The following is a 16,192-nucleotide window of genomic DNA, read 5'->3' on the forward strand; positions in this document are numbered from 1 at the left end:
GTGGTAAGTTAGAAGCAGAAATTTAAAAGAAAATATGACTTGGAAGGAGTGCTGTTGTGTAGATGGTCTCTTGTAGATAAGAAAGCATACAAAGAGAGACACTGTTGTATCCCAGTCCACTGCTGGAGTTCATGTTACTATTTGGCCTTTGACAAACTAGTGTATCTTTGAAATAGAACCACCCCCCTCCCCCCAAGGAGACTTCAAATCCTTTATACCCTATTTTTCAGACTATAGAATATTAATCCTATAGTTACGTTTATACTCTATTATGCTAGTATTCTAATACTCCTGTAGTTACTTCTTTATGTATAAAAATTCTAGAGTGTGAGAAATTTTCTTATTATCCTAGCTGTCTATGTGTTATCTACTTTAGGGGGATAGGTCAATCAATTGGCAAAAATTACTAAGCATCTGCTATGTGTCAGCCACCGTATAAGGCACTGACTCTTCAGCACAGTGGGGATAGAACATATAATTCTCACTGCGTGTTTGTTTACATGCATTCTAGAGGCAAACAATTCCTCTCAAAATGCAACAGGAAACTGTTGTAGAATAAGTATTCAAGTCTAATCAATTCTTAATCGATAGCAGAAACTAAAGTTGCATTTCAAATAGGAATTGGTCATGGGTCCCTTCCCAGTGTTTGAATTTCTTGGTAGCTCAATAACATACCCCTCATTCAATTCACACCATGTTATGGAGTTCTTGTATACAGAGCACCAGGAGAGCTGGAAGTGTTATTTATTCCCTTTGCTTAGGTTGCATGTTTCTACTGAGTTTAGACCCTCTTCGTGATGGATCATCACATGATGGATCACTCAATCACATGTTATCTAGATCCATAAAGTTAAAAAATGGAATATTATCTGTTCTGCAAGGTTGGTAGCAAGGCTAGATGAGGAAACTTCATGAGGTGAAGTACTTAAAAGTTCTGATAGCAGTACTATGTATTCCTGTATGCTCCTATTATTTTTCTGCTTCCCTGTGCTCTAAGACAAAGGAAAAAAATGTCTTTCTTTCCACTCCCATCCCTTGAATGCCAACTCCACATTCACATTCTCAGCTACATTTAATAGAAGTAGTGTGTCCATAAAAAACTAAGAAAGAGTCTAAACATTGCATGACAGATTAAGGATTAACTTATTTGACTTTTGTCTTTATGGGTTTTTTTTATATTAAGCTACTATTAGAACACCAAGATGCAATTGCTTCTGAAAAAGATGACCCACTGAATGAGCTGCTCGAAGGTCTAGGAGAAGTCCCTGATGTGGAATCTTTTCTTGGTAAGATTTTTTTTTTTTTTTTGCTAATCATGAACAAATGAGTGAATGAATGAATAATTTATTAAGTACTTAATATGTGTTAAACATTGGGTATACAAATAGAAAATTAAGACAGCCCCTGCTCTCAAGGACTTCACATTCTAATGTAGAGACAAAACATGGAAGTTTCGATTGCAAGTCAGATGGAAAGCTCCCAAGCTTCTTAGGGAGCACTAACAAAGCAGATGCTAATGCCCCTTCCTTAATATCATTTCCACTGATAGAATCATATCGGTTTATAATGTTGAAATATTGACTCTGGGCTGTAAGTTTTGCTATTCCAAATGCATTTAGGGTCCTGAGCTGTTTCCATCAGGGTCTGAGAGAGAACGCTGATCCAGGTGGTATCCAAAATAGTTTGACCTAGTCTATGCTGTCTCCTCTTTCTGCTTCAAAGTGCTTTGATACTTTGGAGAGGCTGGCTTGACATCCTTTCAAGTAACCAGTCATCTTCTGGTTTTCTGTCCTGGTACAGATCAAGCTGTAGCAGAAATGATGTATCTTCCAATTTTTGGTATGCACAATAGTGCAACCCTATTCAGACTTGGTATTTTAGGATTTGGTGTTCTAGGTATTACATTTTGTGATTTCTGATCACACACACACACACACACACACACACACACACACACACACACACACACACACACACCCCAAAAGGCTTTCTAAAAAAATTTCAGCCATTAAGAACCAGGTTTTTAAGGTATTTTCCTAGAGGTATTAGAGCACTTTTTTCTTCTTAAACTGGTTTTGTTGTGTGTTTTTATAATAATGCAAAGAGATAAATGCCTCAAAGTGCATTCACAGGAAACTGAAAGTCATTTTCAGATAGATATATGAGAAAATGGTTTGTTCAGACATGCCCTCAGTAATTTGATAAGAGTTCATCTTTTCCAGGAATCCTTTTTCATATACATTTTGGTAATCATGCTATTGTAATAAGTGAGTGAACTACTGGAATAAGTCTTTATTTTTCCTACAGGGGAAGGAGCTGTTGATCCCAATGACCCTAACAAGGAAAATACACAAAATCAGCTCTTGAAGACAGAAATTTCACTTTCACTGACTAGCAAGTATGATTTAAAAGGAGAAGATATAGATCTCAAATATCTCATGATAATGTAAGTAATTTTTGTTTGCAATATATGTAATTTCCTACACAACATGTGAACTTTAAATTGTGAAACTCATGGCTAAATTCCAAGGGGAAAAAGCCACACATATTTCAAAATCTGAGTATTTAAAAATACATTGTCTTCATACCTTAGTCATTCTAGTCAATTCACTAATTCACATTTTTAAATTAAAATTACTGTTTCGGTTTTTTTAACTGTTGTTTGTAATATAAGCAAGTAACCTTCATTTATCTTTCCATAAAGCTATTTTGATTTACTGGATAATTGTATTAAGGGTTGAAGCTTTACAAAGAGCCCAGAAATCTCTTTCAAATCCATTTTCTACAGTACTCCTTGAGTGACCTGGGGGGAGGATGACAACATTTTTTTTTAATACGCTGCTTTCAAAGTGTTTGTATTCCATGGAGTGAGGGCAGGTCTAACTTGAACTTGGCATTTCATAATTTCACGGTCCTGCTTTATGAGTCCTCCTTCCTAACGTTTGTCTTTTTGACAAAATGAATGTAGGACATAAGATCTTCCACTGTTTGTATGCTTAAGTGCATCTTAAGGCAAAGAATTCCTCCTTTTCTCCCCAGAATACAACAGGGAACTGTTTTGATCATCCGTTAACCATCTTGTAGGGCATCACGTTTCTTCATCCATAAAAATTAGAGGATTTGAGTAGATGAGATGTATGATCCCCTTGAACTAAATCGGATGATCCTAAACTCATTTAATGGAAAATGTAGTTGTTTTCCAAAGAAAGCAAGATGTCAGGAGAACAATATTCACAATGGCCACACTAATGTGAATGAAAACAATACTAAAAGAGTAAAAATAATGTCCAGTATTCATGTTACACTGTAAAGTTGGCAAAACATTTTACACATGCTATCTCATTTTCCCCTCACAACCACCCTGGAAAGTAGTCGCTATTATTGTCCCCATTTTACAAATGGGAAACCTCAGGTAAAGAAAGGTTAAACAAGTTGCCCAAGGTCATCAGTGTACAAGGCTGGATTTGAATCTGGGTCTTCTTGTCTCCATATCTAAAACTTTATGCTGCTAGGCAACTGAACCATTAATTTGCAATAACCAGTCTTAGTCATGGAGAAGAGATGGTGAAACTGATTTCCCTCCTCTTGGTAGAGAGGAAGGAAACTGAAAGAGCTGAATTGCTTACATACATGTATAGATATTGATGTTAATACCCACACTTTGTTGCTTTGTTTGCTTATCTGTTTTCCATGGTTATAAGGGAGGGTGCAATGGAAAGAAGTACGTATATCAGCAAATGACGTTTTAAAAAACGTCAATGAAACAAATGCTTCCCTCATAGATCCCTCTGTGGATTTCTCTGCTGTGCTTGAGAAGGATTTATGTATTCATTTTAACACTGTAACATTAAGCATAGGATGGTTTTATTCAGCGAAGTTGTCAGAGTACAATGTCATTGCTAGAGTACTCTAACGGATCAGTCGTCTTACTGATGTGGACATTGCTGCCGTCTTGTCTGTTTCCTCTCATAAGTTCTTCAAAGGGGGTCCATGCTCACTTTCTTAACACCAGGATACCCACTATTATCTCTAGTTTGCCACAAGACCAGCCCATCTTCTTTTTCAATCGTATGTTTCTTCAATAACATCCTTTTCCTTCATTGTCCCCTGAGTGATTTTTTTTTCAGGGAGCATCTGACCTGTGATGAAATAGCACAGGAAAATTCCCTCTACTGATACCGGCTAGCTCCAGCTCTGTAATTTATAATCTCAGAGAGTAGCCTAGGGCATCAAAGGGTTAAATAACCTGCCCAGGGTTCCATAAACAGTATATATAAGAGACAGGACTCCAGTCCCAGTTCTTCCTGACTTCAAGGTAGACTTTCTAATCACTATAGCACACTGCATCTTACCTCCAAGTAATGGGGCTTTTAGTTCTTCAGAGACCCTGGTGTATTTCATAATCTAGTAGCCACTAAAAAGCCTAGAGCAAACAATGAAAATTATTTTCAAATTGTTGTTGTTCAGTCATGTCCAATTCCTCATGACCCCTTTTGGGATTTTCTTGACAAAGACAGTGGAGTAGTTTGCCATTCCCTTCTCCAGCTCATTTTACAGATGAGGAAACTGAGGCAAACAAGGTGGAGTACCCAGGGTCACACAACTAGTAAATGTCTGAGGCCAGATTTAAACTCAGGATGATGAGTCTTCCTAACTTCAGGCCTGGCACTCTCTCTATTGTGTCAGTTAGTTGCCCTTTGAAAATTATTACAAAGCCTTTAATTGTGCCATAACTGATAATATTACGTCCATCATAGGCAAGAGGAAGATTTAGTCAACAAAAGGGTTTAGTGGCCACCAGTTGAAATGTAAAAGAAATTTACTTTTCTTGTTCCCCCTCTCTGTTCATGTGACCTTAAAATGACTTACTCAGCTTCCTTCGTATCCAGTTCTAGATAATGAGGGAATTGGATGTGACAATTTCTAAGTTTACTTTAAGCTCTAAAATTCTAGGATTTTGTTATTGCATTTCTTTTCTGTGTATTAATCTCAGTTTGGCCCATGAACTTTTTTTGTTGATTCAATAGCAAGAGAATTGTAGAGCTGAAAAGGCATTAGAAGTCATCAGTTAAAACAGACCCTGCAAAGAGGGGCAAAGGTTTGTCAGAGTGAATGATAATGGTCATAGGTCAATGAAATGTTTGTCTTAATACCTTGACAAGATCCTTGGCTCAAATGTGGTGTCTCAAGGCTGTTTCCACAAGAGAATGGCCCAACTAATCTCATGGAGGAAAGAAGAGCTTCTTTTCCAGCTAATGCTCTGAATCATAACATCCGTCTCCCCTATCCTTTAAACTCTGCCTCCCTGGATTTCATTGTCTTATTTACCACCACTAAAGAAAGCAAGCTTTCTTACCTTGATGGCCAGTTAAGATATAGAAATGGTCTACTAGATCAGCTGCATGACTTTGGTCAACGAACTAGTTCCTGTTTTTGTTTTTTAAATCTGAATAGAGAGAGAAATGGAGTTATGATAGATGATCTTTGATTACTTCCAATCTGGAACATTCTGTGAATCATCCTAAAATCTTAAAAGACTGAAAAAATAACCACATTTTAACTGGAGTCCAAGCCAGCACTGGCTCCTGAGTCTAGGTTGTGGGATAGATTGGACCTTAGTGGTTTGTAGACCCAGGGGCCTAGACAGATGACTCTCTCTCAGAGCATGGTCTTCAAACACTTGAATATATTATTCATCACTGTGTTGCTAGACCAGCATAGTCATTAAATACTAAACTTATATGACATGAGATTTATTTAAAATACATTCCACTAATGGTCTTTACTTTTTACAGGTTATTTAGCCCCCTCCTTTCAGTGTGTTCTCTCCCAAGACCTTGTTTAAAAATGCTTCTCAAAAAAAAATGCTGCTTTAATCTAGCAGAAAATTCCACCCTCCTGTCCTGATCTCAAAATCACTTCCTTTCTTCCCAAACTGTCAATACAACTTCCAGGGTCTTGAGCAGCTTAGGCTTCCCTGTGCAAAACAGCCAGTCCAAGCCTTGCGAGAACAACTCTCACATATTTGAGTGAAAAGGAGGGGAGTTTGTGGTTGTGAGTCATCCTTAGCTGTCTGAATGTTCCCAGTAAATCATCATGTCTTACATTTTTCCCTTGTCACACAGTCCAGATTTAGGCAGTCTACCCAACTGACATAGTTCATAGTTTCATGATTTTTTTTGATCTTCTTGGGCAGAGTACATTCATGTAGTGGCTGAAGACCCATGTTTATATCTCCATGGTTGTGAAATCTAGGCTTCAGCTATGTCAAAACATTCCCATAATTACCTTTATTTGACAAGTGCCGATTAAGTACTTACTGTGTACAAGGTACTGCTGTTTTCTGCCTTCTTGGAATGCAGAGTTTAATAAAGGAGATAAGTAAAAATAGTAGGCACTTATTATGCACCTACTATGTGCAAAGTACTAAAAAATGCCTAATGCTCAAGTAAACTGTACTGTGCAAAGTTTGAAGAACATTAAAGAAGGCTACATGGAGGACATAAAGTACATGGGACGTGGGGGTTAATGGACAAAGATGGGAGTAGGAGGGCATTTCAGGCATAGAATACAATCTGATCAAATGCAGAAGCATGAAAACTCAGCATGATATGGCTGACTATTTAGAGTGTATGGAGTGGGATTATATGAAAAACACCTGAACTGGTCAGGTGGTCCTACATTGTAGAGAGGGCATTGAAACACAGGCAAGGAAGTTCCACGTTTACGTGGTAGACTACAGGAACCAGACTGATGCATAAGAATTATTCTGGCAACAATGAGAAGAATAATTTGGAAGAGAAAAGAGAAAGTGGAAGCAAGAGAGCCTGTAAGGATAGTCATAGGTTCATCGAATCAGTATAAGTCAATAAGTAATCTCCAGGGCCCTGTAGGACAGTCCCCTCATTTTACAGATGAGAAATTGAGACCTACAAATATTAAATGACTTACCCAAGGTTATGCAGGTAGTTTTCAGAGGTGAGATTTAACCCAAGTCCTGTGATTCTAAGTTCAGTTATTTTTCCACTGTTTAGGCAGATGGTCATGAGGTTTTGTAAACATGATGGTATCTGTGGAAATGGAGAAGAAAAGCTAGATGGGAAAGAGATAGTGGAGAGAGCATCAACAAGACTTTATAACCAATTGGTTATGAGAAATGAAGGAGAACAAGCCACAAGCTGCTAGCGTGGAAACAGATATTTACTATGCCTGCTGCCTTGGGGAAATGGTTTAACCTCCCTGGGCTTCAGTTTTCTCATCAGTAAAATGCAGCGGTCAGACTACATGGCCTGAGAGGTCCCTTCCATCTCTGTCCATGATTCTATGAGACTTAGATCAATGGAGGTGCTATGTCTAGTTTTACCTATTTTACTATACCTAGCAAAATCAGAAAGAGGAGCATGATTAGAGAGGGAAGAAACTGATTTCTTTTTGGACATAATTGCATTTGAGATGCTGGTGACACATTCCTGTGGGGATGTCCTTTTGTAACCTCCAACAGATCTGGACCTCAGAAGAGACAGAAGCACTGGACGTATAGATTAAGGAGACCTCTGTGTGGAGGAAGTTATTGAATCCAAAGAAAGGAAATGAGATTGGCAAGGGAAAGAGTCTGGAGAGAGACTATATAGAGAACCAAAGGAAGTTCTCTGAGCAGTACCCACATGAAGGAGTCAGGAAGAAGACGAGCAGTTAGGGAGGTAGGAGAACAGCCAAGAGATTATTAAAAGAAGTGACGTTTGCATGCCAATTTGAGGGTTGGCAAAGCACTTGACTTACATTATTCTATTTGATCATCACAACACCCTTGTAATATACTACACATAGTGCTATGCCCATTTGATAAATGAGGCTGAGAAAGAGGTTGAGTGACTTGCTCATAGTTATACAGTTAATGAGTGTCAGAGAGGATTGAACTTGGGTCTTCCTGACTCCCAATTCCACCTTTCCATCCACACTACCACACTTAAAAGTGTCGCCAGAACCAAATGAGCAGAGTTTTTCTAGTAAGGGGAGTATGGTCAGCAACATAAAAGAGGCAGAGAAAATAAGGAACATGAGAACTGGGGAAAGGCCACATTATACATGGAAATTAGAAAGTCTTTGTGGCATTCCAGAGAGCAGTTTCAGTAAAATGGTAACGATTGGAGCTGGATGCAAAGGGGTTAAGAGTTAGTGGACGAGAAGTACAAGTATAGTTACTGTGCTCATTTCTCCAAAGCTTAACTGTGAAGAGGCAGAGAAAAATGAAGTCATGGGAAGGCTTTCTTTTTTTTGAAGTATCAGGGATATCCAAAGACAGTTTCATTGAAAGAGAAATTGGAGGTATAAGAAAGGGTCTGCCTGCTGGAGCCAGGGTCCTTAGGGAGTATGAATAGGAAAGAAAGGATCAGAGGTCCAAGTAGGGATTGTCCTTAAGAAGGAGTATGAATATGTCTTTCTCAGGTGACCAAAAGAAAGGAAGAAAGAAAGGGTGATGATGCCAAGAATGCTGTTCTTCCATCAGAGGAGACTGAGGAGTGATCAGACAGAGAGACTGAGGAGCAATCAGACAGAGAAGAAAGAATATCAAGGGAGGAGAGGGAAGTCCAAAGTGTCACATGCTACAGAGTGGTCAAAAAGGAAGAGGACTGAGAAAAGACCACCAGATTTGCCCATTAAGAGCTCATTGATCACTTTGGAGAGAGCAATTTCAGTTGAGTGATAAAGTTAGGGTTTTTTTTTTTAACCCATATGAGACTTCGCATTTTTCCATAATGAATTTCATCTTACTAAATTCAACCCATTCAGTTAAGTTGTTTTTTGAAGCCTGACTCTGTTATCCAGTATGTCTTCTATTCCTTTATTCAAGTTATTAGTGAAAATGTTAAGCAGTCGAGGGCCGAGGATGCATTCCTGGAGCTTTCCAGTAGAGACTTCCTGCTAAGTTAACAACAGACTACTAGTCACTACTCAAGCAATTCAGTTGGTACTGAATACGTTTAATTGTATCGTCTTGTGATCCACATGTCCCGTTCTTATTGATGTACTTATCTCAAGCACCCTACCTATATCACAAACTCCCATCAGGGCAAGAATGGCATTAGGTGCCCACTACAGTGCCTTACACAAAGTCAGCCCTCAAAAATCATTCGATAAGATGTCTTACCAAACTTAGCCCCAAAGAAGAAATAAAAAATATACTTTCCTCCAGCCTTTTTCTTAAGCTCCCACTTAATGGTATTTGATTTTTTCTAATCATACATAAAGATAGTTTCCAACATTCATTTTTATACGATTTTGAGTTCCAAACTTTTCTCTCTTCTCCCCTCCCCAAAACTGCAAACAATCTGATAAAGACTGCATATCTACAATCGTGTTAGACATATTTCCACATTAGTCGTGTTATGAAAAAAGAATCAGAACAAACAGGAAAACCAGGAGAAAGAAAAAAACAAAAAATTGAAAATAGCATGCTTCAAACTGCATTCAGATTCCATAGTTCTTTTTCTGGAGGTGGATAGATAATATTTTCCATCATAAGTATTTTTTTAAAATTTTTTTCAGTTTCCCTTTCTTTTTTTAAAATTTATTTATTTATTTTAAGTTTTCAATATTCATTTCCACAAAATTTTGAGTTCCAAATTTTCTCATCTCTCCCCTTCCCCACCCCAAAACACTGAGCTTTCTGATTACCCCTACCACCAATCTGCCCTCCCTTCTAACATCCCTCCCTTCCCTTATGCCCATCTTCTCTTTTGTCCTGTAGGGCAAGATAAATTTCTATACCCCATTACCTGTATTTATTATTTTCCAGTTATATGCAAGAACAATACTCAACATTTGTTCCTAAAACTTTGAGTTCCAACTTGTCTTCCTTTCTCCCTCCCCACCCATCCCCACTGAGAAGGCAAGCAATTCAATATATGCTATATATGTGTAGTTTTGCAAATGACTTCCATAATAGTCATGTTGTGTAAGACTAATTATATTTCCCTCCATCCTATCCTGCCCCCCCATTTCTTCTATTCTCTCTTTTGACCTTGCCCCTCCCCAAGAGTGTTTACTTCTAATTGCTCCCTCCTCCTATTTGTCCTCCCTTCCATCATCCCCCCCCCCCCACTTATCCCCTTCTCCCCTACTTCCCAATGTTGTAAGATAGGTTTTCATACTAAATGAGTGTGTATTTTGTTCCTTCCTTGAGCCAAATGTGATGAGCGTAAGCTTCACTTTTTCACTCTCACCTCCCCCCTTTTCCCCTCCACTGAAAAAGCTTTTTCTTGCCTGTTTTATGAGAGATAACTTGCCCTATTCCATTTCTCCCTTTCTCCTCCCAATATATTCCTCTCTCACCCCTTAATTTTATTTTTTTAGATATGATCCCTTCCTATTCAACTCACCCTGTGCTCTCTGTCTCTGTGTGTGTATGTGTGTGTGTGTGTGTGTGTGTGTGTGTGTGTGTATAATCCCACCAACTACCCAGCTACTGAAAATAGTTTCAAGAGTTACAAATATTGTCTTTCCATGTAGAAATGTAAACAGTTCAACTTTAGAAAGTTCCTTATGATTTCTCTTTCTAGTTTACCATTTCATGCTTCTCTTGATTCTTGTGCTTGAAGGTCAAATTTCTCTTCAGCTCTGGTCTTTTCATCAAGAATGCTTGAAAGTCCTCTATTTCATTGAAAGACCATTTTTTCCCCTGAAGTATTATACTCAGTTTTGCTGGGTAGGTGATTCTTGGTTTTAATCCTAGTTCCTTTGACTTCTGGAATATCATATTCCAAGCCCTTTGATTCCTTAATGTAGAAGATGCCAGATCTTGTGTTATCCTGATTGTATTTCCACAATACTTGAATTGTTTCTTTCTAGCTGCTTGCAATATTTTCTCCTTTACCTGGGAACTCTGGAATTTGGCCACAATGTTCCTAGGAATTTCTCTTTTTGGATCTCTTTCAGGAGGTGATTGGTGGATTCTTTCAATATTTATTTTGCCCTCTGGTTCTAGAATATCTAGTTTTCCTTGATGATTTCATGAAAGATGACGTCTAAGTTCCTTTTTTGATCATGGCTTTCAGGTAGACCCATAATTTTTAAATCATCTCTCCGGGATCTATTTTCCAGGTCAGTTGTTTTTCCAATGAGATATTTCATGTTATCTTCCATTTTTTCATTCTTTTGGTTTTGTTTTGTGATTTCTTGCTTTCTTATAAAGTCATTAGATTTCATCTGTTCCAGTCTAATTTTGAAAGAACTATTTTCTTCGGTGAGCTTTTGAACCTCCTTTTTCCATTTGGCTAATTCTGCTTTTTAAAGCATTCTTCTCCTCTTTGGCTTTTTGAACCTCTTTTGCCAATTGAGTTAGCCTATTTTTAAAGGTGTTATTTTCTTCAGCACTTTTTTGCGTCTCCTTTAACAGGGGATTGACTTGCTTCTCATGATTTTCTTGCATCTCTCTCATTTCTCTTCCCAATTTTTCCTGCACCTCTCTTACTTGATTTTCCAAATCCTTTTTGAACTCTTCCATGGCCTGGGACCATTGAATTTTTATTTTGGATGTTTGGGATACAAAAGCCTTGACTTTTATGTCTTTTCCTGATGGTAAGCATTATTCTTCCTCATCTGAAAGGATAGGAGAAGATACCAAGAAAGTAACCTTCTATAGTCTTATTTTTTTCCTTTTTTGGGCATTTTTCCAAACAGTTACTTGACTTTTGGGTTCTTTGTCAAGAGTAGAGTATACTCTGGGGCCCTGCAAGATTCCTCCAAGGTGGCACAATCAAGCCTGCACACTGATCTGGGAGCAACCAGAAAAATTTTGTGCCCAGAATCTACAAGTAGAACGTCCTCCACAACCACCTCACCTCCAGTTCCACCACGCCAGCACTTGGGGCTAAGGTTCAGATCAGCTGCTCAATTCCCCCAGGGGCTTTAGGTGGGGGCAGGGCCCCATTCAGAGCTGAGGTTAAGATCAGCTGCTAATTTCTTCCAGGAGCTTTATGATGAGGCCTCCAACAATGGATGTGGGCTGCTGCCTACCGTGGGAACTGCCTCTCCCCCTGCCTCTCCCCCTGCCTCCCCCCCGCCCCCGCAGCCTCTGTCAACAGGGATCAGAGGTATGAGGGGACCTTGCTCCCTTCTCAGCCACCTGGAAAAGCCCTCTCACTCTTTGGTGCCTATGGGTTGAGGAATCTGCATTGCCGCTAGGGATTCTGCCCAGTGCTGTATCCAAGGCTGTGCTGTGCTCCACTCTGCACCCAATGCAACAGACCTTTCCCGTCAGCCTTCCAGATCACCCTGGGCTGGAAGTCTCCTCCTCTTCATCGTTCTGTGGCATCTACTGCTCTAGAATTTGTTCAGAGTCATTCTTTACAGGTATTTTATGGGCTGTGGGGAAAGAGCTAGTGTATATATGTCTTTGTACTCTGTCATCTTGGCTCCACCCCCCATCATAAGTCTTTTGGAATTGTTTTGGCTCATGTTGCTGAGAAGAGACAAATCTCTCATAGTTGATCATTGCATGATGTTGTTCTCCTGGTTCTGCTCACTTCACTCAGCATCAGTTCATATAAGTCATAATAGGTTTTTCTGAAATCCATCTGCTCATCATTTCTTATAGAACAATAGTATTCCATTACATTCGTATGCCACAGCTTGTTCAGTGACAGTAGAGCCACTATACTTGGACTCTTACATCCCTTCAACCCCTCAGTATAAAAAAGTAGAAATGTATAAAGAAGTAGAAATGGTCCTACTGAAAACATAACTGGGAAAGGCAGCTGAATGGTAATGAATGCTTTAGACACTGTAATCTCTGAAACAAGAAATACTAAAATTATCTTTAATTCTGTGCATCCCCTCTCCAGGCCTACAGTTATGGTGAAAGAGTATTCTAAGAAATCTTTTAAGGTGATTGTTACTCTAAATGTAAGATCCTTGTCCATTAAGGTGTCAAAGTGCTGATGGGACAAGGTTGTATGAATTTTACTGTTCTCACTATAAATGAAACCAGAAAATATTGCACCTAAATGGAAAGATGGCTTACAAGTTTTTCTTTGAGTGTTCAATAGGCTGCAAGAGTTAGTCCTTACATGTGTCCAAAGGCAAAAAAATATGTAATTTCCTGAGAGACCTTGACCATCTCTCATTACACTGTTCATATTGAACATAAACCAAAGAATGCTATTTAAATATTTTATCTTGTATACCAGCTTTTTCTTGCAAAAGTTGAGAAGGTCAAACAATACTATAAAGACCTCAGTAAAATACTCCAAATTCAATAGGCATCTATTTTAAACTTCAGTGCACTAGTAGGCTTAGGCAAGGATAACAAAAAAAAGGTGAAAAAATTTAGCTCCAGATCAAGAAACCAAAAAAGACTAAGGACTCATGAAAGCTTCACATCTCTATGTCTTGAATACTTTAAAAAAAAAGAGAGATTCAAAAAATCCTAGAAATAGGCAGTAGCAAATAATCTCATAAAAAATGAAATTAATTAAACTTGGACGTGCAGGAAAAAGCTTGGTATTGATGTGGCAATCATTTCTGAATCAACTTCCTCCATACAGACCAACCACCAAAGAGCAACCAAAATAAAATCAAACAAAAATGAAAAGGTAATGTCTTCAACTGAGGCAAATCTAACCTGTGCTACATGAATAAGTATTTCTCCCCTCCCCCCACCTCCCATCCCATTCTCTTCCCACACAAACACATGCTGCACACACACGTGCACACACACACACACACAAGGGGAAAGGATACATAAGAATAGACACTGGCAAGGAGTAGAAGTCAGTGAAGCCCAGAAACCATCTTAAACTTGCAAAAAATGTGATTTTTCTCTAAGTGGGATTGCCAGCACAAACAACAGCATTTTTAGAATATAAACTCATTTGTAAAATCTTAGAGAAGAAGACATTGGAAGGTTATGAAACATCATTGTCTTCTAAAACAGAATCAGTAGAGGTTAAAAAAAAAAAAAAACTTGACCAAGCAAATCCATCCCAAATGTGATTTAGGAGAAAAATCAGGAAGAGGATAGTCAACAAATAAAAGAATGAAAATAATGTGTAAAAGATTTCTGTAAAAATATCTTTCTCCATTATTGACAATGGAGCCACCATACTTGGACTCTTACATCCCTTCCCTCATTGATATATAAAGAAGTAGAAATGATGCTACTGAAAACATAATTAGGAAAGGCAGCTGTACTAGACCACATATGTGCAAAAGTCTTCTGATATGCTCAGAATGACGCAATTTATAGGGTACATGAGGAATCAACTTTCAGTCTGAAGACAGAAGGGTACTTGGGGAAAACAAATCATGGATCAAGAAAATACCAACAACTTCCGATGCATATGCCAACTTACTTTTATCTCCAAGAGAATAATCTTCATATGTAGCAAGGACATCTTTGATGAAGTTATAAGAAGAAAACAGGCAGGCTTTCACAAGTCTACAAAAAAATCATAGACTACATCTTTATAGTCACCTAGTTGACTGAAAGATGCATAGGATGCAGGTATTTGTTTCAATAGAGCAAAAGAGAACCCTAAAAGCTTCTTCAACTAGGTGTCTCCTAGTTATATGTTAAGATCATATGAGATTCTTTGAAAGCTATAACCTTCTGGTTACTATTCAGAAACAAGGGAGGATATACACTCAAAAAAGTTGTTTGTAGCGGTCCTGGTTGATGTCCCACATAGAACCTACATGAAAGAAGGATTGATTTTTCTCTAGATGGAGACATCCTCAAGATGTTTCTATTTGCTGATAAAATTGTGTTGGTAGCATCAGATCGTAGAATACTGCAGAATCTCCTGAATGAGATTTATCATCCCTTTGGCTTAATTATCCACACTTGAAAAAGTCAATCAAAAAAGATTGCCAATTTTCCAGATCATTGTATGTAGTTGGATATTGATGAACAACTGAATCAAACCCAGAAATAAGTAGGAAGAAGAAGGTAGACAGTGTCACCTTTGGGAAGCTGTATGGTGCTTTGAGTGACCCCCAAAGATTCATCTATTCAACCCTAGTACTCTGCCAATGATACTATACAATTTTAAGTCATAACTATCATTTTTTAAAAAATGAAATTGATTAAATTTGAATGTACAGGAAACAACTTGCTATGATGTGGAAATTATTTCTGAATCTACTCTCTGTGCAGACCAGTCACCAAAGAACCACCAAAATTTTTGCTCCAAAAAATCTCAAGTTGCAGATTACCCTAAGGTGAATGTATGATCATGACTAGGCTGCAACATGTTGCCAGTAAAGAAATTCATGGGAGAAGCAGAAAGGAGAGAGTGTACCTGAAAGAACCTATGGGTATGGCATCTTGATGGTGCAGAGGATAGAGGGCTGGGCCTGGAGTCAGGAAGACCTGAATTCAAATCCACCCTTAGATACTTAGTAGCTGTGTGACCCTGTGCAGTTCACTTAACCCTGGTTACCTCAGTTTCCTCATCTATAAAATGAGCTGGAGAAGGAAATGGCAAACCACTTCAGAAAACCTCAAATAGATTCACAAAGAATCAGACATGACTGAATAACAACAAGTGGGTGTGGAACATTGCATGTGCAATTAGACTCAGTTAGCACGTTGGTTAGTTTGGCTCAGTTGCTTCTCTTCTCCCACTCGCCTTTTATTCCTTGTTACAAGAGATGGTTCTCTGGGTAGGGAGGAAAGAATAATATTTGGAAATCAAGGTGATATGAATAGGACAAGCTGTACAAAGTAGTTCACTGGGAAGATCTATAACTGAAAAAGGAAATAGATCAGTCTTACAGCAAGATGGGGGTGGGGAAATAGTCAAGAGAGAGCCTACACATCCATTGACCTCCAAAGCAATGTCACCCTCTGGAAAAAGGTCCCCTAGCATGCTGGGTGAGCCTCCAAAGAAGATTTATGGAAAAACAGAGACAAGAATGAGAAAAACGATGGTGTAATGGATAGTTTGCTAGACTTAGTGTCAAGATCTGAATTAAAATCATCTAACATCTTTAAAAACTATTAATGTAAGATCTTTTCCTGACATCATGATCTCTCTACCACTGCCTACAGTGATGGCATTATGAATCCTTTGAAGTACATACTTAATTAGTCCGTGTCTTTTACTAGAAGACTTGACGACAGAGACCATGTCTTATTTGCATTCTCTACAACACCCCAATGCCTACAGTGATGTAAGCACAATAGCTACTT

General features: G+C 38.5%; 1 protein-coding gene across 3 annotated transcripts in view; it reads left to right on the plus strand.

The window, feature by feature from the left end:
- The window catches only part of IQGAP2 (IQ motif containing GTPase activating protein 2), a 340,434-nt gene that overhangs the window by 300,566 nt on the left and 23,676 nt on the right, over positions 1-16,192 (plus strand). For all 3 annotated transcript variants that reach the window (XM_072606382.1, XM_072606381.1, XM_072606383.1), the window contains 2 exons: positions 1,184-1,286; positions 2,308-2,446. In XM_072606382.1, coding sequence (XP_072462483.1) covers positions 1,184-1,286; positions 2,308-2,446 — 242 coding nt within the window. The remainder of the gene's footprint in view (positions 1-1,183; positions 1,287-2,307; positions 2,447-16,192) is intronic.

This window comes from Notamacropus eugenii, chromosome 4 (assembly GCF_028372415.1).
Source record: "Notamacropus eugenii isolate mMacEug1 chromosome 4, mMacEug1.pri_v2, whole genome shotgun sequence".
NCBI lineage: Eukaryota > Metazoa > Chordata > Mammalia > Diprotodontia > Macropodidae > Notamacropus > Notamacropus eugenii.